Source organism: Nyctibius grandis, chromosome 8 (assembly GCF_013368605.1).
Source record: "Nyctibius grandis isolate bNycGra1 chromosome 8, bNycGra1.pri, whole genome shotgun sequence".
NCBI lineage: Eukaryota > Metazoa > Chordata > Aves > Nyctibiiformes > Nyctibiidae > Nyctibius > Nyctibius grandis.
The window spans coordinates 38,538,632-38,563,742 of NC_090665.1; the positions used below are offsets into that span (position 1 = coordinate 38,538,632).

The following is a 25,111-nucleotide window of genomic DNA, read 5'->3' on the forward strand; positions in this document are numbered from 1 at the left end:
TTTCCCCACCTTGTCCTCACATCCACCATTGACAGGCTTGTAGATTCCCCCTCTTCGTTCCAGCCACTCCCTCCCATCCAGCTTGCTCACCCCACTGTGCCTCACAATGCCCTGGCACCTACAAGTGGCACCTACCGGAAGCATTCACAGTAGACAGGCCTGTCCAGAAGATACCATGCCTCAGCTCTTCAACAGCACACACAGACAGAAGCCGAACTAAATGCCCAGGTCATTGCTGGAGAAGCCAGGAACAGGGATGTATGGTTTCCTACCAACAGCCAAGCTAAGGACAACAAAGGACAGCAACTCCAAACCACACGAAACACTGGGTAAGAGGACAGCAGCTTGCTTCGCAGGCAGCTGTGCAAGCAGCTGTCATTATGAAGGAAGCTGAGAAGAGGAGCAGCAGAGTTAGGAACAGACCTGCCCCAAGTCGCCACTCCCTAAGCCAGGAATCACTGCACTCACCTCACTACCCTGAATTCCTCTGGAATCCAGTCGGGTTTCTACCACACAATGCTTCCATCAACACACTTCTCCAAATGTGGACAAGCAGCACTGCCTCCTCTCCCACTGCCCCAGTGCCTGCTGTGCCCAGCGTGTGGTCTCGACGTGGTACCAAAGGGCACCAGCTACAACGCAAGGCTTGCAGGGAAGCACGGGGTGATTCCCTAGAATACCTCCTAGATGTTCCACATCTCTGAGGCTCTAACTCCCTGTCTGAGCGGCCTTGTTTCAGCTCTCTGCCTTCCCTCTTTAGAAAGAGATGCTCAGTTCTGCTTTGCTAAACCCTATTTGGCAATGTGTCTAAACACACGCAAACTTAATTAGTTCAGGAGGGAGACTTGGGATTTGTGGTGACGGATAAAAGTAATGGGAAATGAGACAAGTCAGAGCTGGCAGGGAGTCCTCACTCAAGCCTCATTCACTGGCACGGTGCTAATCAGATGTGACGCTACACACTGCAGCACCCAATCAGTGATGGAGTGGCGTGATGTGCTACTCACCAAGCGGCTGCAGCCAGACTCCTGCTATCCATGTGGTTGGAAACATGACATGTACTTTCTGCTTTGCCCTGGAGATGCTTCAGGATTGAATTCTGAAGTTAATGGTTTAAAAAAATTTTTTAAAAGGAAGAGAGAGAGATGAACCACTCACTGCAACCTCATGGCCAGGAGTGGAGTCTTCTTTTCCAGCTGACTAGTGAGGCACAATCCATGCGAGAGACCACTGCAAATGGTGAACTGAGTATCTCTGCTCCAGAACTGCATGTCCTGCTGAGCCAGCTCACCCCACAGCCCCTAGGGCTCACCAGAAATGTGGCTCATCTTTACCTCTGTTTGCCCACTGTAGAGCTCTGAAGCAAAAAACAAACCACATCCAGAAGGTTGCCCACTCCATACAGACACCAAGTTAGGATGTCATTATCTGGGAACCCTGCTATCCCCCTGTGAAAATGATGGAAAGATGGGCTTTGAGCAAAGATAACTCTGTTCCTCACAACCACCACCAAAAGCGGTAAACTGGACTCTCAGAACAGCAATACAGGAGTAAAGAACTGAGAAAAGAGAACAGATGAGAAACAGAAGTTTAGCACAACCCTGCAGCTGTCTTTGTGCTGGTCTCTAAAGTTTAAACATGATATATAAAGAAAAATAAGCCTTACTCTTAATTTAAACCAGTAACACAGGAACTGGCAACATATACCAGCTCTGGACACGGCCCCAGCAGAGACCCAGATTCTGACTCAAAAGCTCACATACCCCACTCCTGTCTGGAGCATGGCAAATTTCTCATCTCCATTAGTGCCTGTGCTGCTGCTTCGGTCCTCATAACTCATGTCTCACTAATCACACCAAGAACAGGCAAGGAGCTGACACTCTACAAAGACCACTCTGCAGGGAAGAACTGGTGCTGATTGCTCCCAGGCTGTGTGCAGTTTATTTAGGCTTCCAACTTGGGGAAACCAATGTCACAGTGAAAACCAAATAACACTACTAACGAGTTGTGGATGTCAGTTTAGCATTGGATGTGTCAAGCCCATGCTTTACTGGTGTGATAACAACAGGAGTCTTTATCCAGCGCTCTGAGGAAATGAAAAGCTGAAGCGAGATTACAGGAATCCAAGTGAATTCAGCACAATATGACACTGACCGACAAACACCTTACAGATTAGACTAATCTAATTCTTAGACATTTAACTCTTTTTTTTTTTTTTTAAATAACATTTTTAGGTTGGTGGCCTAGCTATTTTCATAACAAAAAATGCACAGGCACTGACACTTGCAGATCCCAGTACAGGTCCCCACCTGGTACTCTCCAGATACAGTTGCCCAGCTGATGAAGATGATCTTAACGGTAAGAACACTGATGAAGCATGCCAGACTTGGCTTGTACTCTCTTTCCAAAGACTACTCTCTGATTCACATCCAGTTAGCGTGCCAAGATGACAGAGACAAAGCCTTGCATGTGGAAGTCAGGTAAGGACCATTGCTTGATTTGGGTGTACAGAAACAGAGTTCCATGTATGCACTCAGAAATATCCATACCTTTGGATAGTATACTGGATAAAAGGGAAAACATCACAAAGCTCCAGTTTAAACCTTTCTTGGGGTTCTGAAAGGGTTCATTCGTTACAGGGAACATCCTAGGCAGCGATCTTGCACTATGCCCAGCACCCACCTGTCTTCTTAAACAACCCTCCACTCCCAATTATGCACAGCAAACAATGATTTTCCTAAGAAACAAAGACTAGGGACAGTCGGAGGCTTGTAAGGACAAAGATGTATGCACTACAGGCAAGCACGGAGCAACAAAGCCCAGAAAAATCTCCCTTCCCTTCCATACTCACATGACTTTCAAATCCCAGTCTCCACAGGTCACAAAAATCGACTTGACGCTGGGATCTAAGAGGCCTTCCTTCGCCATCCACTCGTCAACCCTCTGAAAGGAAGGCAAGAAAAGGGGATGAGTTTTGCAGAGACAGTCCGAGCCACAACAGTTAAACTCAGATAAGCTGCTTGCAATCAAGAGAGAAGAAAATTGTGATCTTATCCACCCTTTCCCTCTCTCTCTCCTCTCTTTGCTTGCCATCTCAACAACAGCACGTTTGGACCTTTGAAGATTTCTGATAGCAGACATCAGGCAACCAAAGCAGAGATGATCTTATCAGACACCACAGCAGCTCTGCTCGTGGAGGGATGGAAGTTGTGCAGCGTTAACGGGACAATACAACTGCGCCGTTACCTGGAATTCCTCCTCCACTTTTCCCCTCTGTGTACAAAATGGGTTGGTAGTGAGTGTAACTTGTGTCCCCTCCAGTGAGGAGAAAACTGGGCATCCTGGGATGGCATCCCTCATCTACAGCACTTCTCACATGCTCCAGTTCATATAGCTCCAAGGGGATACGGGAGAGGGAGAGAAATGGAAGGGCTGGGCACACACAGGCACTGTATGGCAGTAACAAGCAGCGCCACGCATCCAATTCCTCTCCAGGCTGGGTCTCTCTTTCCTCCTTATGGTTCTGAGGAGGTGCTTGTTCAGGGTACAGTGTGGATTTAAAGTGAATCCACTATTCCTGATCAACCTCCCACAGGGACAGATGTTCTGGATCCACTTCAGAAATGGGCCACGTTAATCTGGAGGATGCACATCCACCTCAAAGATTAACCAGGAGGAACTAACCTAGACTAAAGCCCCTGCATAGACACTTATTCCAGCTAGAACTAGCAAATGATGTGCCAAAAATCTTCCAGTGGCAGGTGACAGGCAATCAGCTGCTAATATGCAGCCTCAGTAGCAGCATTTCCAGTGCTTCAGCAAAAGAAAGCCCTCCTCTTTTCCCTTGCTCGACACCTTCCTTTCCTGAATAAATCAGCATGCCCCAGAAGCTGCCTGACCCTAATCTCATTTTAACCTAGGAACACACTGTTGTATGAAGATCTTTTCAGTCCAAATAAAAAAAATCTACAGAAATGTTTCCACACTCTAAGAAGCTCCCATAGAAATGGCATGAACCATTTCCTGTAAGACTCCAGCGGCGACGTACGTTCACCCACCCAGGCAAAGAGGGCCCTCCCTCCTGCGGAAGCAGGCACAGGCATGGACACGCATCGCTGCTACATGCTCTCTGGAGAGCACCTGGGAGAGCTGGGGGTTTGCATGGATACAAGATGTGACCTTCACAGAGCATCACCTTCGGCCTCGTGTCACTGCCGCAGCCTTTCTGGCAGAGGACGGTGCTTCTTTCTGTGACTGATTGTCCAACACCCTCTGGACTAAAGCCCCCCCAAAGCAGGATCCAGCCTCTCAGCCACGCTTCTGACTCCCTTGGGCTGCCAGGATCTTCCAGCCAGCCCTGCACGAGGCTCGCTGGAGCGAGGGACAGAAGTGGTAACCTTTCTAAACTCCCTGGTGTGAGAGCCCATGAAGTGCTGTCTCCATGGAGGATTTTAAAGCCTTTAATTTGATTTCCTCAGATAAGCAATTGTTGCAATTATTCTGATTAGGAACAATTAGGTAACACAGCAGTGGAAATCCTGACAGAGACAATGGATCGAACACCAACCTGCAGCCCGAGCAGGCTCTGCTTGAGGAGGTTTCCTTCACTATTTGACTACCAACAAAAGCTATTGATGGAGAAATACTTCCAAGCTAATTAAGCCCTAAATGCTGTAGGAATTCAACATTAAGCAGATGGCATTATTAGGGCTATATCCGCATTTGCACATCCTCCAGATTACATTTTAGGGGCATTTTCTTTCTATACTACATGTATTATTGAGCATTTAAATAGGTAGAAAAAATTAATTTAATAAAGTGCTGAGGGAGGGGAAAAGAAAATGAAGGCAGAAGCTCCTGGAGCAATGGTCTCGAGCAATATCTTGGTGCTTTAAAACTGGCTCAAGCAAGAATTGCCTCTTCTCCTATCCACTGGCAGGAGTTTGGATATCTTGTCAGCACCCTTGACATGAACAGCTGGAGATGACAGATCAATGGTTCAATACTCTCAACAGCGTGTCACCAACGTGACAGCAAATGTTATTCTAATGAAGCTGTAATCATAGTCAAATTACGCGGTTCGATTCTCAGCAAGGGGAGGATGCAGGGAAAGAGATGAAGAGGAGAAGACAGGAGCAGAGGTCAGAGTTCAGGAACTAAAGGTTACTCTGCTTACCTCAAGCACTTGCTGGAGGCTCGGCTGCCCATCCACCATGCCTTGAATAATCCCAGTCAGCTGAAATGAGAGACAAACAGAAAGCAGGCATCAGAGCAGCACTCAAAAAGATCATTAGAGAGGTCTCCTCTCCTGTCCATCTCACTGCAACCAAAACATGCTCCTGTGACCCATATGGACATTGCTGAGGAGCCAGCCACAGCAGGCGACCCAAGCAGCTCCCCAGCCACGGGCAAGGGCACAGCTTCATCCCAAACACAGAAATGTAGGGGGGTTCCTACCCACACCATAAAACAGTAAACTCTCAGCAGGGCAGGATCCATCTGGGGAGCAGTGGTTCCCTCTGCTTCACATACAGGCACAATGCCCAAAATGCTGCCCTTTTTCAACATGCATTGCACCAGTTTTGATGTTGCCCTGACTTACACAGGCAGCGGTAACCAGCGGGGTCTCTGGTCATTCCCCTGCTGTCGCAGTGACACCAAAATTGCACAGTGTTAGATGAACAGAACAGACAGTTGGTAAGGGAGACCCAGAGCAGACCCAGTCATCCTCCCCTGCGCTGGGCAGCCAGCACACGTACTTTCCCATAGTTGATCACAGTACAGAATCACAGAATCACAGAATCACAGAATCACAGAATGGTTTGGGTTGGAATGGACCTTAAAGATCATCTAGTTCCAACTCCCCTGCCACACGCAGGGACACCTTTCCACTAGACCAGGTTGCTCAAAGCCCCATCCAACCTGGCCTTGAACACTGCCAGGGAGGGGGCATCCACAGCTTCTCTGGGCAACCTGTTCCATAGTAAAGAATTTCTTCCTAATATCTAATCTAAATCTACCCTCTTTCAGTGTAAAACCATTACCCCTCATCCTATCACTACATGCCCTTGTAAAAAGTCCCTCTCCCGCTTTCCTGTAGCCCCTTCAGGTACTGGAAGGCTGCTTATAAGGTCTCCCTGAAGCCTTCTCTTCTCCAGGCTGAACAACCCCAACTCTCTCAGCCTGTCTTCACAGGAGAGGTGCTCCAGCCCTCTGATCATCTTCGTGGCCCTCCTGTGGACTTGCTCCAACAGGTCCATGTCCTTCTTATGTTGGGGGCCCCAGAGCTGGATGCAGTACTACAGGTGGGGTCCCACGAGAGCAGTGTAGAGGGGCAGAATCACCTCCCTTGACTTGCTGGCCATGCTGCTTTTGATGCAGCCCAGGATACAGTTGGCTTTCTGGGCTGCAAGTGCACGTTGCCTGCTCATGTTGAGCTTCTCATCAACCATCACCCCCAAGTCCTTCTCCTCAGAGCATCCCTCTGCATTTTGAAATTGTATTTAAAACAACTGAATGAAATCTGAAGAAAACCACTTTCTTCCAGAACCCTGGTCTACTCTGTTTTTCAGGAGGTTCCTTAGGAACAGGTCCTGCCAACAGATAGTCCTATTGACTGTACCCGGACTGCTTGGCTCTTCAAAGCTAGACACACGCATTAAAAGATGCAGTCTCATGGGTCTCTGCCTCTGTCTGCCCAGGATAGCTTGAGGCACATGGAAAATAGATAATTTTTCTGTCTGCCTTCCAACTGACAAAACTGTCTTTTAACATATTGAATATCGGAGGTCAGTAGCTTGCCATCAATGCACCCAAGTAATTAAAAAAATCATTATTAAAACAAGTGCACACTACAGGATTTCACTTCATATGGCACTTTCCTGAAGCTACACATCTCACACGTTTTCATAAAATAAAGGTCAAACACAGCCTAGGAGCATGCCCTGCTGCCTGCACACGCATCCGAGCCTCCAGAAGCCACAGCGTCCAGTTGAGAGGTGCTGACAGCCCCCCCACCACCCAGGAGTAACTCTTCCACGCAGACCAGCTCAACCTACTCGTAAAACATAAGCCCTCTCACAAACCACAGGGTTCTGCTGTATTAGATGTGTGGCAACCGAAAGCAGCTCAATGGTTTCTACCTCTCTGTTTCTTTAGCTGCTTTGCTTGGCTTACAGCATCAAACTCAGAGGAAGGGGAAAAAAAAAAAAAAAGAGATTAAACTCCAATTAAACTGTAATTACATTTAATGAATACCAAATACCTGACTCACTGAATAAGCTGTAAGTGGAAAGATTATTTTCTCATAGTGACTTCCATGGAATGGTAATATATACCTTTTAGGGAATGTATTTTAATTTTAAGAATGCAGAGTTCCTCTAGGTGGGTTTCTCAAGTTCATCAAGCCATTATGAGGTAGAATTTTAAGGAAGTAGAGGGACACAGACACTCTCTTATATTCCAGAAACTGTTTTTATATTATTCTGTATTTTAATTGGGTAACAGCTGCTACCTACAGACTTCCCATACTCTGAGAGGCAAACAGATTTGAGAGATTAACTCACAGCTCTTTAGAGCAGTTTTTAAAGCTCACTGGCTTGTTTTTGGCTTTTCTTGCCATCTTTCTCTCCATGCATTCACCCAGCGCAGGTGGACAGCTCACCTACTGCGAAGTGCTGGCTCTGCCTCTCATAGGGCAGCTCAAATCAAACCTCTGGAAGTGGCTAAAAGATGAGCTTTTGGGAAAGGATCATAGCATTACAGAATAGTTTGGGTTGGAAGGGACCTTTAAAGGTCTAGTCCAACCCAAGGAACATCTTCAAGTAGATCAGGTTGCTCAGAGCCTCTTCCAACCTGACCTTGAATGTTTTCAGGAATGGGGCATCTACCACCTCTCTGGGCAACCTGTTCCAGTGTCTCACCATCCTCATTGTAAAAAATTTATTTCTTATATTTAGTCCAAATCTGTCCTCCTTTAGTTTAAAACCATTATACCTTGTCCTGTCGCAACAGGCCCTACTAAAAAGTCTGTCCCCATCTTGTAAGTATTGAAAAGCCGCAATAAGGTCTCCTCAGAGCCTTCTCCTGTTTAGGCTGAACAACCCCAACTCTCTCAGCCTTTCCTCATAGGAGAGGTGTTCCAGCCCTCTGATCATTTTTGTGGCCCTCCTCTGGATATGCTCCAACAGGTCCGCATCTTTCTTGTACTAAGGATGACAGGTAACCTTTCAGTATCATGGTTAGCACTAATGTAAATGGGTTCTACCGCTTCGGGCACCTCAGGACTGCATCTTTTCAGCACCCCACCCCTGATGGCCGTGGTGAAATGGCCTCATCCAGACATTTCCCATCAGAAGGAGGGAGGGACAGGAAGGTGGACGCAGAGGTCCCACCAAAGAGTCACTGCCTGATCTTGCTGAAGACTCCTTCCTTCCTTCCCTGCCAGGCCAAGCAAAGTACCAACTTATCCATACAAGAACACATCACCAAGCACACAGGCACGCAAGATTCATGCCGCAGAAGTCGCACAAAAGGATATACTGTCTCCATGGGTACATTTCAATACAGGTCAGAGAGTGCTCAAAAGGGACCAGATTTCTACTCTCTCACCCTTTCTGATCCTTTCTGTCACCAGTTACGTCCATCTGTAACACCCGACCTAGTGCATTGGGCCTCTGCAGCATTACCTGCAGCTTTGATAAAGTATAAAAACATAAAACTGCACAATTGTAAAGTTTCACTGGCGATCCCAAGAAGCACATGGTACTTGGGAACATGAACAAGCTATAAGGCATTTATCTTTTTGTACTTTTATTGTCTGTTCCTTCAGGAAAAAAAAAAAAATCAATAAAAATTAATCATAAAAGGAGAGCAAAGTACCACGAAAAAGCCTGTTACAAGCACCTTCTGTGTAGAGGGAGCCTTTCACTTAAGCATGAACATGAACTTTCTTGGGCATCAGACAAACCACTCGCATCTTCCAAAAGGGCGTGATGAGCTTTATATACCTAACAACAGCTTTTAACCACTTGCAGGCACTCTCCACCTCCTCTGTCTAACATCCAGCACACCCCTCATCGTAACCAAGCCTCATGACCTGTTGTTTTACAGAAGCAGGTCAAGAGAAAGGGGACCAGATTAGGGCTATAGAGTGAGCCAGCACTGGAAGATATCCTTCTAGCCATTGGTGTGGGGAGTCGGAGGAAGAAATCAGACCCACCAAAAGCAAAGCAAAGGGATGTTCTGAGGGTGACCATGAGCTCTCCACCCTTGCAGACACCCTTCCTGTGCTGTGCTGTCTTCCTCAAGAAGTAAGAGGGACATGAGAGGTACTCCAGACCCAAGGAGTAACGTTGAGCAACCCTGGTAATCCTCCCACACACAGTCTATACCAAGCAGTCCTATTGCTTCCCAGCAAAGGCAGCGAGGGGAGGGGAAAGGGGAAAGCAGCAGCACAGCAGACAGGCTCTCGTGTAATGTCAACACCACTGCTTTTCCTACAGAGTTTATCTGGGAAACCATCGTATTTCTACTCCAAGACAGTTTGCTGATTACCTAAGCACTTGTCTCTGGTGTACAATCTGATAATCAGGCCTGGTCTTTCTTTGTAGACAAAGAGGCCAATAAATCTCACCCTTTGTAAGTAGAGGTGCCTAGACAAAGCCCTTTACTGGCATTTAGCAAAATGGGTATTTTTCGAAAAACATAAACCAGCTGAAAGTCAATGACAAACGTTGGAGCTGTGCAGGCAGCAGCTCCGCAGGAGCTGGACACACAGCACACCCCGGCTGTGTGACCCCAGAGTCTCAGGGTAACCTACACTAGCAGCACAGAGCTGACCCCTGCACATGCCTAGCAGGAGCCATCGACCCCACAGGTCTCTACACAGCCACTACAGCCTCCACGAAAAAGCAGCTGCAAATATGGAAGGATATTTTTGCAACTGTTCAGTAAGGTCCTCAGTACAACCCAGCTCACCTGTGGCTCTTAGGGCAGGGTTTCAAAGTCAACAGGGGGACCACCAAGCCAGGAGGGACAGCGACCATGCTCTGCACTGAGCAGCACAGGCGCAGTGGGAGGCTGCCCAGGAGCCAGTGGCTTCCAGGCTAGGATTAAAACCAGCTCTCTAACCCACGCTGCTAATAACAGAGAACTTGCCAAACCTGGAGAGTTGGACCATTTTGTGCCACCAGTACACACCGGTGGGGGTTCTGCCATCATTTTGCCTGCTGGTCTCAGCACTACCCATTTTTATCCAAGTCTGGACACAAGACACCAGACTGAAGTCAGTGGCAGAATCTGCAGCGCAGTGCGGCAGCTGGGACACCCATGCCCGTCCTGGGAACTCCTGCAAACCCATGGCCAGCACACAGACACAGCCTCGCTTGCTTGAGGGCTCCACGCAGGAGACACAAACCTTCAGAGACACAAACAGCTGCTCCAGGCTCCCGTGAGCAAGAGAAGACAAAGAAACCAGCACTGCAGTGCAGGAGCATTAGATGGGCTGAATGTCTCAGTCACAAGCTCAGCATCCAGAGAACCTCTCAATGTCCTCAGGCTGCAGCAAGCTGGAGGCTCTGTTTGGCTCGGACAGCCACACCACGCAAGTCATGCAGATTCTTGTGCAACAGCAGAGGTGCAACCTTTAGCAGCTGGGGGAAGGACACAACAGAGGAATTTCCAGAAAAAAGGAATTTTGGTGGGAGTTAATGACTGAGATGACTTCTCTCTAGAATTTAGATGACATGCAAAAAGGATATTTTGGGCTCTACTCTAAAAGATGACGGTGCTCTTAGCAAAGATCAGGTGCAAGATGTGAGATTTATCACATTTGTACGAGCATATGTCCAGCAAGTCTCATGGGGATAAGGACAGCCAAAATAGTTGTCCAGCCTTCTAGTATTAGGTTGCAAAACTGTTTCCATTATAACCCTCTGTTTTCACACATTTATAGCTTTCTGAAAGCCCCTCACCTGGGAATAATGTTTTCTGTGCTTAGTGGGGTTTTTTTTTTTTGAGTTTAAATAAAATACCTTCAGCTGGTTTTTAGTTACAAGAGAATAAAAAAAAAGAAAAGTATTTGTTTTTACAATGTGGAAATATGGAAGGGGCTGGTTGGTCCTGGAGGGGACTCCACCTAACATAGAGGAGTCATTTTCCATTGAGTTAGTACACACAGGACAAGCACTTCAAGGACCTAAACCTGCAGCCACAGAGGTCGGGGAAAACACACCACGGTTTCGGTGATCCTGGATGAGACCAGGACAGAACGAAGAACTTGGATACCCTGCTGATTCCCACAGTCAGTACTTCAGTTGCTGAGCTGGCCAACACCAAAATAGTGGAGTAAAAGGAAGAAAGCCCAAAGCAAAAGGAACTTAGAAACTTTGTTCTGATGGCTATAGCAGGGAGGAAGAACACACTTGCAGAAACAGTTAACTTTTTGTGTTGAATAAAGAAAAAAAAAAAAACCAAAACAAACAAAAACCCACAAAACCACCCCTGCCCCCCTATTCCTTTGAACCATCAGGGATCATATTTACCACCTTCATCCTCTCATCTCTATCTAGAGAAAGGTGGCCGCAGCTCGAGAGCAGCTGTCCTCAACAACGAGAGTAACCAAGTAACAAGAGGCCACTTCTCCAGCAATCACTTCAAGTGCCCCACAAGCACGACATCAAAAAGAAAGTCTTAAAAATACAGATGTGGGTTATTCTACCACTCAGAAGGACTCATCAAATCCCAACAGGCAGGCCCACAGGAGAGTCATTTAGAGCCTCTGAACCATGCAGCCGTACAATGCTTCCTTCCCTTGGACCGTGCTCTCTTTGACCTTCCCCACCAAAGGGCAGCACGGCACAATCATGAAGAGCTTACAGAGAGGCTACAGGATTTTGAGCATCAGCTAACACGAGTGCTTTTATTTTGTGGTCACCCAGTTAGGCATTCATTAGTCGTAAACACAACTGATCTTAGTTAGCAGATCATAGCTAGTTATTCACGAATCCAAACTGAGGTCTTTACTGCAATGACAAAAAATGATTCCCCTTGTCGAGGCTGGCATGACACACTGCCTTGCAGCAGCACCGTGAAGAGGTGACCCCAACCCCTGGTGCAATGGAAACCTGCTTCCCAGGGAGACTCTTGGAGCACCAGGGAACCTTTGCACTTTACCTCTGTACAGAAGGGCGTAAGCTGGGGATGCACCACAGGCTGAACATACATGTGAAAGGTGGATTCGATCTCCATCGTCCTGCCATTCAGCTTCAGGATAGGGAATTCGATGATTTCCTGAATAGGGCAAAAAGAGAAGCAGCTGTTCATTTAAAACAAACAAAAAATGAAGTGGGAAATGATCCCTATTGGCAAGCTGGCTGTAAAAAGAGGGGTCTGACACTCCCAAACAAAAACAAGCCTGACACGAAGCTCTGCACTATGAGGGAGAAAGTGGTGCCAGAGCACAGAGCACATCTGACGCTGTGACCGGAGAGGAGGATGGTGCTGATGCTCATTGCAGCTGGAACAGGTGGCAGGGATGCCTCTGGGCTCAGCGCTGCAACCGCACACATCACTGGCTAAGCCAAACCTAAAGAAGATGGTCTGGCACCACTCACACGTGCTGGCACAACCCAGGGAACATGGAGACGCACTTGCAGTGGGCTCGCATCTGTTTAGCAAGGACACCCCAGGGGCTGTGCCCTCCCCAAGACCAGTCCCACCCTCTCCACCTTGCTGTCCTTTTGGAGGACACCACCAGACAGACAACAGGAGCTACCGCATGCAGCACCTCCTTCCCAGGAGAGGCTGAAACCAAAGTCATCAAGAGCACTGCTCTCCTCCGACAGTGAGGAGAGCAGCTGAAGGCCCCCCCGACCCAAAACCCATCCCTATGGGATACAGCACAGTAGCAAGCCCTGCTTCATTTTCCTCTTTGTAGCCAATTTATACTGATAGGGAAATAAAAACGTTCTTCATCAGAAGAATGTTCAATTACTTGAATAATCAGCAATCAAAAATTTACATGGACCTGTTAATAAAAAGTTTAAACAAATCCAGTTGCGATGGATTTCTCAATTATTAAAAAATATACATGAAATTTAAAAAGCCACCCACTGAATAAAAGCGATAAAATCCTTTGTGTTCACCCCCCCCCCTTCTCCACTCCCTTTCCTCCTTCCAGTTTAATGTAAGAGGAGAAGTGACAATTTGTTTGGTGTCTTTAAAGAATAATTTGTCTATGTTATTTAATAGAGATGCATGGCACTGAGGTTCTGGAGTGCAAATGAGCCCGCTGAGTGATACCCATGCAACAAGCCTCTCAAATCACTTCTGGAGAGAAACGGAGAGAATAAAAAAAATATTGCTTTTTAATATTCAAAAACAGTTTGCAAAATTTAATCAAAGCAGAGCAAAAGCTAACATTTTTACCACTTTGACATTTTTATTAGCGCTTTCATAAATTTTTAAAACATGAATGGAATTAGTTTAACAACAAAAAAAACTGCCTGAAAACATCTGGAAGGGACAAATAAGAAATAATAAAAAATAAAAAGAAAAAAAATCCAACTCCTGCGAGTAAAATTAGCATGTGGAAAATGCAGCCGCTGCAGAGGAACTAACACAGCTCTTGGACCCTGACTGCAAACCCTACGACCTGCAGGTGGAAATTATCGTGAGGTCATACATATGAGCTGATGACATCACCACCCCAGCAGGCAGAGGGAGGGCAAGAGGATGGGTGGGTAAATGGAAACAACAAATAATTTAAATAGCCAGGAGAAACACCCAGTTTCCATGGTGGACAGAGCCCGTGGCTGCAGCAGAGCAGCTCCCAGGAGCAGCAGGCACACAGCCCAGCCAAGGGCACGCGGGGAGCACGTGCCACTGAGATGGAAAGTTAAAAAAAAAAAAAAAAAAAAAAAAAAAAGCGTTAACAGTACTGAAGTGACCAGGTGTAGACACCAAGCAGTCAAGCTGCAGAGGACACAGGGCTTAACCGTTTGCCCACGGTGGGCTGTGCCACACTCGGTGCGTGCCATGCAGGCACAGCGGAGGGTTGGGCGCATCCTTTCCCATGGCCGTACCACCTCACCAGGAGCCACCAAGTTTCCTGAGGAAAGAGATGAAACTCCACCCGTGGGCTGGAAGGGGAGAAGGATGCAGAGGCAAAACACTTGAGCATCACTCCCGCTCGCCTGTTGTGGTGCAGCCAAACTCACCAGGTTCAGCCACCCAGGACGACCCATGGCAACACCAGAAACCCAATCTGCATAAGAAACGCTGGGCACAGACGATCCTCCCTTCAAAACAACTACCACAAATAGGCTCTGAAAGCAGCAAATTTCTGTTCAGAAAGAAAATGGAGTGAAAAGTTTGAAGCCAATGGACAGGACGTTGTAACAGAACCAGCCTTAACCCCAGGAGAACACCACCCCATCCTTCAAACTGCGCTGGGGCAGCTCATGGTCACTTAGGTCTGCCCCTCACCCAGGGGTGACCATAGAAGCGGGCAAGTCCATGGCAGGGCAAGACGAGCACTCCTCCTCCCGGAGAGGGACACGCACCGGCTGGATTTCAGAGCAGGGCTGTGTTGCCACGCCGAGATCGGTCCTAAGGGACCAGAAACATCCTCAGGGGCCATCAAGTGGCTGGATGCAAAGCGAGACTGAAAGACAGCCCTGCCGCTGATCTGATACACAAAGGCGTCGCTCGCCTTCCAGAACCAAAGGCAAAAAGCACTTCCAGGAGGGTCGGATTAAGACAGACAGAGGAAATAAAAAGCTGTACTAAAAAAATGTAGAGAATTCAACAATATCCAGAATTACTGCAGATCTGTGGGAAGTGCGTGGCCACGAGCTGGGGCGGAACCTCAGGAGTGACTTGAGTATCTCAGGAGAAAGCGCAGATGCTCTTTTGGGCTTATTTGGTCAGTTTTTGAAGCAAGTGGTAAAGGACCTTTCCCAAAAGGCTGTTTATCTGCACGCTTCCTATAGCAGAGATTTTTTCCAGTCTCTGGCAGTGTTTGCTCCACTGGTATCTAAGGCAACAGATACCAGCCCCATGAAATCAGCCCCACTCCTCACTAACGATGTTAGCCAGTCCTGCAATGAAATTTAACCTGTGACACTGCTGTACTTTTCATTTAAACTTTCATTTGGAGAGAAGCAGTGTTTGGAGACCCTGCAGTTTGTCCTGCTAATAAAGACAAGTGTTGGGACCTTTAAAGGTGCCATTCATCTTTTGCCTTTATTAAATTCAATTTTCTTAAGCCCATGATACATCATGAAATTAAGAGTTGACATTCCTGCAGAAACAAAAATATCTATCAAACATAAACAGAAATGAGGGAAAAAAAAAAAGAGGCCTCTATTACCAAGAATTTATGGCTTAAAGTTGATCTGTTTCCACTTTTTTCCTTTCTCTCTCTTTTTTTTACAAGCATATGGTTTGTTTTAGATATCCAAAATGTTATTACAGATCTAGAATTTCATTAGTAATTATTATGAAACGGTGAGCACTTAGACACATGCACACAACCCCCCCCCAACAGACCGTGACGCAGGAAGGCAGCCGGGCGCTCTCTCACGTTTCACAGCAGCCCGGTGAGCTCAACACGCTCAGCTCCATCTCCACTGTCAAGGACCTCCGCTGCTCCTTCCCAGGTGGGAAAGGTGGAGGTGAGCGGCACAAGGGAATTAAAAGGAAGAGGTTCCCTGACACTTCCCTTCTTTTATCAGAGTCTGATCATCCATAACTCCTACCCTGAGATCCTCACCCATTGCCATTTCCAACACTGAGTACACGTTCTAACTTCAGCGGTGATTTGTGCCAGCAGCATTTGGGGCTTCTAAGACCTCCCCGCCGCCCCCCCAGCTTTTCCTTACAGCACTACCAGAAGTTATGGATGTGCTGAAATAATGCTGAGGGTGTCCAGCACCTGCAAATATCCACAAGCTACCAGAAGAACAAATGTACCCATTTGAATTTTGTGAGCACTGCAATTAGGTATTTTTTTTAGCACTGCAAAGTATCTTGAAAGGAAAACCAGGATTCAAACCGCCAGCAATAAATAAGCGGCTTTTTATTTTCCTTTCATTGTCATGAAAAGTTGAACATGTTTTCTGTTGAGAAATTCTGCACGCGGCTCCCAATTACAAGGCATTTGCATTTATATTGTTGGAACACAGAGCTTCTAAAATCAATATTAACACGCTTAAAGAAAAATACATCGGCACCCTGTCCCTCCCCTCAGCTGCGCCCCAAACACGGTAACAATAGGAACCTACAGAGCCGGAGGCTTATACATATCCATTACCAGGTCCACTCTCTTTACAACAAATCTTGCATTTATGATTTCATGGCACTTCAAGCAAATCTGTGGGACAGCTTGCCTAGAATTTTTGCCTTTAAAAAAAAAAATGTTGCCCCAAAAAAGAGGTCCCAGGTGTAAGCCTCCCGTGCAACCTGGCTTGTCCCAGGCAGGCCAGGGGGCTGAGCGGCAGCAGGAGGCTTCAGGGTAACTGCGGAATGGCTGGGGACTTCCTCTTAAGAGGGATTTGAAAAATTCATAAGGGCACGTGAAAGCACTGCTGTAAACCCAGCGTTTCCCCACCCAATCATCCTAAATGAAACTCCCCCGCCTTTAACATAGGGATGCACAAATTCAGCTGTCTCCATCTTCTTGCTAATAGAAGAAATGAACAAGCACACAACCACACTCACTAAATAATTTCCTGTAACAGATAGATCTCGAGTTCAGAGAAGAAAGCACCTGAAGTTACACGAACTACTACAGAGGAATCTTTTTGCTTATCATTTTGGATCTGGGGAGCGCTAACACCATTAGACGAAAAGAATACAGTGCCCAGCAAGAACTTCCCGGCTCTCGAAACCTTTTAATCCAGAAGCCCACGTGCGAAGCAGACAGGGCACACTTCAGGACACTGATTTATACATTTGAGGAAGACCGTGTGGCCTGTTCAGTTCAAAAACTACCAGAGAATAATTTATCCCTTACGCCCACCCTGATGTGAAGAAGTTTAATAAACACAAGAATAAAAGATGCCCATAAAAATCAGAGCTGACTGTTCAAAATGCAATAAAAACAAGCAGAGGCCGTTGAGAGAAAAGGATTTTTCTGATAAAGAAAAGCATAAAACTTCCTACCAAAAGACCACTTTACACCTTCAAAAAAGCTAAGGGCGGAAGAGGGAAGGGAGTCTCCATGGAAATAGGACAGGCTCAGTACCAGCTCATTTTGTTGAGGGATGCTCCCCCCCCTTAAAAGAAAAAAAGTCATTCTATGCACATGGAGCTTATTTCTTAAACAAACACTCGTGTTTTTGATTTACACCACGGGCTGCTCCTAAATAATTTATGGCGGGTTAAATTTATTGCACAGCCCTGGCCGGCTGCAAATTCGAATTGCCAAATAATTAGATTTTAGGGCAATGCTTATAAATTATCCGCCGATTTGTCCGGACTTGTTTGTCAGTTGCTTTGTGCTTCGGGTCATCTTTGGCATTTCGCTGTTTGTGTTTTAATTGCTGATTTACACTTTGACAGATGAGAGTTGATGCCTCCAAGATCAGGGAGGGGGCGGGGGGTTGAAAAGCAGGAAGAATCAGAGCTTTTAAAGCCTTGTGATTTTCCCTTTTTTCCAAGGCAATTAAAATCGAAAAGGGACATAGTAAGGACAGCACTAGCCTAACAGATTCGCCTCCCCAGTTTCCATCCTCTGCCTTAATTATTATTTTAACTAAAGCCATTTCCAAGCGAGCAGCCTTGCACTGGCCCTCAGGGGCAGTAACCGAGATGACCTCATAGGTCTTTTCCCCGCTTCTAAATTTTTATTAAACTAACCAAAACAAGTACCATAAAGGCAACACCTCTGCAGTGGGGGACAGCAGGACTTCTGCTGAATCAGGGCTATGCTGACTTGCCAAAGGACACCTACCTGCACACACGCGGCGAGGAGTCTCTCAGCACTTCTGTCCTGGGTAAGTTACTCAGTGTACTGATTAACCCTGCCAAAAGGTCTTTGGGGAAGTAGCTGACCCCAAATTTCTTTTTCCATCACTACCTAGCTAAAGTACATAGTTGCATACACTCAACTATTTAATACATTTAAACAACTGTTATACCCCTGAAAAGTGTGACGGGAAATACACATCAAAATCAAAACACAGGGGAACTGGCAGGAATATGGAAAGATCATGGAACACTGGGATAAGATGATGTGAAGACAAATTCTGCTGCTCCATCACTGAATATCCAAGGTTTCTTCCTCCCCCTGCTCTTAGGTGAATCCAACACTCAGGCAATGGAGACCAATGTCAAAGGCTGGATTTCCTCAAATATAAATTCTGAGTTGCATTTTGGGTTCTGCACTGGCATCAAACCTGGCTCTTATTTTCAGGTACTTCCTTACAACTGTGAGGGTGAGGGACCATTTCTCTTTCTTTAATAGAAGCTGAAATTCCCATCTAATCACATGCCTCCAGGAGCTTGAGCTTTAAGAGAGACATCTAGTCCATGCACCTGCCCAAGGGCAGCATCACCTCCCCCTAAATCATTTCTGACTTTGTCTAGGCTGTTTTTACAGACTGCAATAAGAGAGACTCACACGCTCCCCAGGCACTCTATCCTCCTGTTTCATTAGGAAAAACTTCCCAATGATAAGACTAATGTCTAATCAGAATTTCCCTTGCTGTTGTTTAAATTCATGACTGCTCTTCCTGCCCACAACAGACACAAGCTGTAACATCACCTTTCTCATTTTTGTAATGGAAGACCTCATTATACATACCTTTCTCTCCACTGCACTAAACACAATGCCAATGTCATCCAGCCTGCACTCACAGGTTGTGTTCTGCAGACCCCCGGTCACACTCACTGTTTCTCTTTTGGATGCTCTTGAAATGGTCTCAATTTTTTTTTGAAATATGGAGTCCAAAGTCCAAACCCAGCTGAGGTCTCTTCTTACAGGGCCAAGAAAAGGAGGATCCACATGTCTCACAAATTACATTCTCCCTCTAAACTTATCACTGTGGTCTTTGGGACTTCTTTCATACCTGCCATTGTACCTGAAATCTCGACAGCTGGCTCACAACCCTTCTCCTGCCATCCTGAACAACACTTTCGGTAGTCATTTGCTCCCAGGCTGGTTCCTGCCTCTCAACATCAGCATCAGCTCACCTGCCTCCACGGGGTGGGAGGCAAACCCACAGAGATATTTTGATCTTTCCAGCAGCATCCAGACATCACAAATAAGGCAGAACCTCCCTTCTCTTTCCACATCAGGGATGAGGAATATAGACCAACAGACATGAACATTTCAACTTGTTTCTTCAAGCACTACTGACATATATTTAACCACCCAGAAAACCTCCACCGACACAACCAACAACACTTTAAACTTGGCAGTTTGGCGGGATGTTTAGCACTCAAACCAGGTTACAACAGCACACACATTTCCAAATATTACCTTTCCATTGCAAGATGACAACTACACTATATTCTTTTTCACGTCCGTTCCTTTCTACTGCAGGCAACCAACTTGTGCAGTCCCCGTTGCAGAATTATCAAATCATTTCAAGACCCAACCTCTTTACCTGATATTGAGACACACAAGCGATCAATATTCCCAGCAACACCAAAACATCTGGGATGGGCAGAAAGGGCATGCTAGTGCATGTAAATGAACACCCACGGTTTTACAAACATCACAACTAGCTGCTGGTGACAGCGCATTTCTGCCTGACAGAGAGGAACTAAATAACATAACCAGGAGCTATTTTGCCAGCTAACAAGTGCACAGATCGACAAAGAGAGCACAGGGCTGGTTGCACAGCCAGCTTGGCACAGAGGGGAAGAAAACACGAGGCTTAGGCATGTCCTGTGCCCTTCTTGCCAAAAATCACTGAGCTGCACTTTCTCTTTACCAGGAAGGTTTTGTTCAAAACGAAAAGAAGATCACTTAGTGCGGCAACAACCACAGCAGCCTAAGCAGCGTCCCAGCGCAGCACGCTAGACAGATGCCACACCATGGAGTTTTTAAAACATCATGCTGAGAGGTATGCGAAATACCTGCCGTGCCTCAGAGGCTGTGAAACAGCAGCAGGCACGCACCGATCGTCAGCGACCACACAGGGCCACGCACACGGCAGGACAAGCGCAGCGAGTGTACAAACCTGTGGCACCCATTCCCTTCACTTCAGAAACGCACGTGGTGTGAACATTTCCAGCAGCACACGTTACCCTCATCAGTGGCTTTATGGAGAGGCAAAGAAACCTTTAAACACTACACAGTGAACTTACGCATTCCTGAGCTAGCCTGGATCTTTTCTTTTCAGGGTGACTGCCGCTCAACTACTTTCTGCTGTAACAACAAGTCTACTTAACTTTGCAACTTGTCACCTAAACGATGTGTAATGTTTGCACAGCTAAGGATACAGTGTTCAAACAGCACAGGTGGGGAACTGCACGCCGGGATGCATAACTGATGCGGGGTCCCCGCACGCTGCAAGGGAAAGGGCAACGTGACTGATTGCTTTAAAGTAGTCATCTCATCAGCCTGTCAATAACCAGCCAAAAGCTAAGCAGGTTGGGTCAGGTTAGAACTGCAGCAATTGGCCACCTGAGTGCCTTGGTATTTTAGGCTTGTTGCTATAATAATGCTGGGTTTATATCTTTAAACAAGAAACTGCTTTGAATTTGTTTTCATACATCAGATGTCTTGCCTGGTGGTCTCGTGATTGTGCTCTCCAGGAGATTTGGGTTCAGTAACTGTTCATGTTCTCTAGCTCATCGGGTTTAAAATAAATACAGCTAATTCTGTTGCCTGAAGCCATAACCTGCCCTGTCAGATTCATATGGGTCACAGCAAGGTTGTCCCCGCTTACTGGGAGAATGAGGGAGGTCTCCAAGGCAAAATGACTGCCGTGGAGAACGCAGCTTTTGAGGGTTACACTGCACCTGGTGTCTCAGACCCTGCAGAAGCTTCTCTGAAACACTGGTCTTCTCTCTACACCTTTTAAAATAAAGACATTATTCTCCATATTGGTCAAAATAAGATTTCACAACAGTCCAACAGAATTACAATGAAGCACATGACATATGGAAAATATGATTAAAGAACAGCATCTCTAATTTCAGATGCACCTTGTAGGATGTTGAGCTATGGATATTCATGTGCTCTTTGCAAAATTTTTAACTGCTCAGAGGAACTAGCTACACGGCCTCAAAAAGTTTTTCAAAAGATTGTTCAAAAAATTAATGTGAACAGAAAAACCCATCTGAAACAGCTTTTATACGAGCTATTTCCTGCCACTCTAGGAACTTAAAGCATTCCGACATAAGAAGAATGGCATAACAACAGCCATAATTGGCAAAGAGATGATAAATACATAAATTTTTTAACTTACTTTTAGTAAAAAGGAAAAAAAAAAAGACTTTACATGACTGCTATGTGCATTTTTAATGGCATTCCTCTAGAAACAACATTGTAAGAAGCTGAATTGAGAACTCGGTATTTAAAACTACACCCAAGCCTAAGCTGCATGAAGACAGGTAATTGCAGATTAATATTCCACTGTAACACTAATGCACAAGAGTGCTGAGTTAAAGTTGCCATGGGAAACCAGCCTGAATTTCTTCACTTTTCAGCAATTCATGATCATCCTTAATAAAGGTTTTGGCAGGTGATTTCTAATGCACTGAGCTTAACAGCCACACAAAAACCGTGCAAGAAGAAAGCTGCTACGCGGGGATGTCTAGATAGAATAGGTAGGCACAGGCACATCTCCATTATCCACCTCTGGGTAGGACTGTGACAATCTCCGTTACTTTGTGAGCCACCTTCTGCGTTCCCATCCTGGCCTTCAGCTGGAACCGCCTCGACACAGGCTCCACAGAGCACTGATCGAAGAGCACACAGAAGATACCTCGCAGCCTGCTTCCATTGGACCAGTGGTCCCTCCATAACCTCCTCCTGCAGCAGGTTTGTGATTTCAGGGACATATTCCTCCTAGAAAGTCCTCTGAGCTTAGGCTACGGCTCCCAAAGCGGCTTGTCCATCCCCTGTGTACTCACCCTGAGCAGGGAGCCCGTCAGGGACTGCACATCTGTTGCTACAGCCTAAATTTGGTGCAAATCAACATCCATTCCCATTACAAGGTCAGTCTATAAATCACAGCGGCTCAGAAGCAGAGACACATCATTCAGTTGTCCCTGCCATGGGAACGAGATCACGAGTAGAGCAGTATGGGCGGCGGAGAGGCAGTGATCATTGCAGCCACTCCAGCGGCACCTGCCCACAACTGCCAGCCAGAACTGCAGGACAGATGTTCAGGGGAAAACCCCTTTGATGCTCTTTTACACCAGCACTCAAGGAAACACAGCCTGAACCCAATTTAACCTTGTCATGCATTTGTACTTAATATTATCTTACAGAAAGACTGGCTCCCGTTTGTTAATATGCTTTTGCCAATCAGGAAACGTACTACGATCATCCAGATCTGTTTATACACTTAAAAATAAATTAGTAACTGAACATATGTTTATCCATAGTCGCAGTGTTTATGGTTTTATGTTGAAATGGTGAGTGATGTTCTGTATTTATTAAATTACCAGGTATGTCCAGTTTAATTTGATAGTAATTAATAATTACAACTTCCCCTAAAATAATAATCAAAATGCACGTTAAACAAACTTGAAATATGTAGGATACACTAAAGAAAAATAGCAAAATATTTCTGTAGTTAAAATGTGCTGTTTAAGAGAACAAGTAAAGTATCATCCGTAAACAATTTATAAACTCATCATTACCAAAAGCTCATTCAGAAGCTCAGCAACTCCTAGGCCCAGCTCCTTCTGCCAGTTCAGGGGTCTGATACTCTTTTATGCTTCCAGGTAGCAGACATATAAAGCTTGAATATTATCTGTTTTTCATTTAAGTGGCTTTAGTAGATTACAGTAGAGATTAACACCCTGTGTAGAAGCCTAATTTCAAATTCAGCTTTGAACAGATCTGATTTCTACCTTCAGACTTTTTACATTTAAAAAACCATCACTTCTGATCCACTCTGCTGAAGTTGAAGGCAAGATACTTGGCTTGCTGACCGAAAAGAGGCACACCCGCTCGCTGCATTAATAAAATAAGGATACAGGCATGGCAGCCATGGATCTGAGCCTGGGGAGCTCCTTAACACAGTCACTGAAAGCACTGACCACCATAAACACTGGTGTATACAAGGACAAAGGGACAAAAGAGCAAGACTCTCACTTATTAATGCATCTTCTCTTGTGTAGCTAAAGCACCATATGTACCCAGCTCTACAGGCTGACAGCGTATAAAAGCAGCAGGAACTTAAACTCTTAGCAGACAGTAAAGGGGAAAAAAAAAAGTCACAGAGTTAGAGCTGAAAAATGAAGCACACTACCACCGTTGTGGTCCGAGGTCCACCGACCTCTGCAGAACGATGGCTCCCACCTGACCCCATTGGGCTTTGGATCAAATCCCAAAGGCACAAGGTAAGCTTTAAAGTGATGCGAGGGGCCAGCCATAAACATTTCTTTACTGCCAACCCCTACTGACCTTTGGCTGGCTAAAACACTACACGGCACAGACTGTGGCTCTATTCTTTCAGGTTTTCCCATCTATCTATCTGGGGCAATGGAGTTAAACCCCACACCTTCTTTTCTCTCTGGGATGGTCTCATTACTCATAAATATATCCGAAAACCCCATAAAGCTAAGCTGCTTCTTTGTGCATGTAAACATGCACTTTGATTTAGGGACATATCTGTTGAAAGCCATCAGAAGTCAGGACTGCAAGGATGCTACCACTCCTCTGTGGGTGAAGGACAGGGAGCATGAAGGACCCTCCATGCCTGACTCAGATGTGGTAAAGCAAAAGGCAGCAGCGACAAGGCACTCAGCCAGCAGTCCCAGGTACTGGAGCCACAATGCAGATAGCTTCCCATGGGAATACCACTGTCCTTGACCCTCCTTGACCCCCATTATGGAGGCCATACCACGAGACCTTGGAGGGAGACTGGGCAGCATGAAAGGGAATGGAAATGAAGGAGTCTTCAGGGCTCCAGAATGAGCATGAAGGACTTCCTCAGGGATCAAGCCAGCAAGGCTGCTGGTTGCAGAACAGTACAAGTAAATACAGGGGGAGTGGGAGCAGATGTGGCAGTCACACATCTTAGCATAGATAAAAAGATAGCTCTTTCAGTAGTTTCTGGTAAGAAGTCGGAATATTTTGAAGAGCAGTTAGTGAGAAACGTGAAATGTGCTGCACAGTGGCAAGTGCACTCTGCAAGACTTTTAGGCTGAGCTGGCTAAATTTACAGCTATGCCTACCCACTTAAAGTAACCTGGATCACCGCTTAGCTCTGTATATGCAGCCTCCTCGTCAAATCCCAATGCATTCAAATTTCATTGTATCTAGACTTCTATTTTGCAGGCATTAAAACAAAAGCAAAAAAAAGGATCAGGATCACAGTGAAGATCAGCACCTGACCATTCCTAGCTCCCAGATCTGTCCTCAGACCAAACCTTCAAAACCTGTCTGCCACTGCTCCAGTGAAAGATCCTGCCACTAAAACCTTCCACAAAACATCATTGAAATACATGGCACAGTTTGCTCACCATGATACACAGCCCAGCAGTGAAGAGGACGAAAGCCGTGCTAGTCAGCAAAAAGGTAAGATGTAGGCCGGGGCATCAACTAAAGTCTCATTTTATAAAGCTGCCCAATTCCTGCAGACACCTTCAGCCTTTCCAGCTACACTGATTCCCACGTAGCAAAAGCCATTTCTTTATTCGTCAAACTAATTTGTTGGTGAGAATGCGATGGACTGACAGCCCTTTCCACACACTATACGATGCAGACCGGCACTGAACACAGCAGACTGGAAAAACAACACTGAAGAGCATGTCCACCTTAAATGTGCTACCTCACCAACAAAATATATAGCAGATCTGCACTGGCCCAGACCATTACTTTCCCTGGCAAGGACTTGGGGACAAAGCTCCTTAAAACAGTAGTAATCATATTCCACTCATGCTCCTTTTTACTGCCAGCTGTAAACTAGCTCCACAT

The 25,111-nt window shown here is 46.1% G+C and overlaps 1 protein-coding gene across 1 annotated transcript in view; it reads right to left on the reverse strand.

The window, feature by feature from the left end:
* The window catches only part of ERI3 (ERI1 exoribonuclease family member 3), a 134,801-nt gene that overhangs the window by 98,392 nt on the left and 11,298 nt on the right, over positions 1-25,111 (reverse strand). Inside the window, exons 3-5 of the mRNA XM_068406331.1 lie at positions 12,175-12,291; positions 5,177-5,236; positions 2,852-2,943 (exon numbers count right to left, since the gene is read on the reverse strand). Coding sequence (XP_068262432.1) covers positions 2,852-2,943; positions 5,177-5,236; positions 12,175-12,291 — 269 coding nt within the window. The remainder of the gene's footprint in view (positions 1-2,851; positions 2,944-5,176; positions 5,237-12,174; positions 12,292-25,111) is intronic.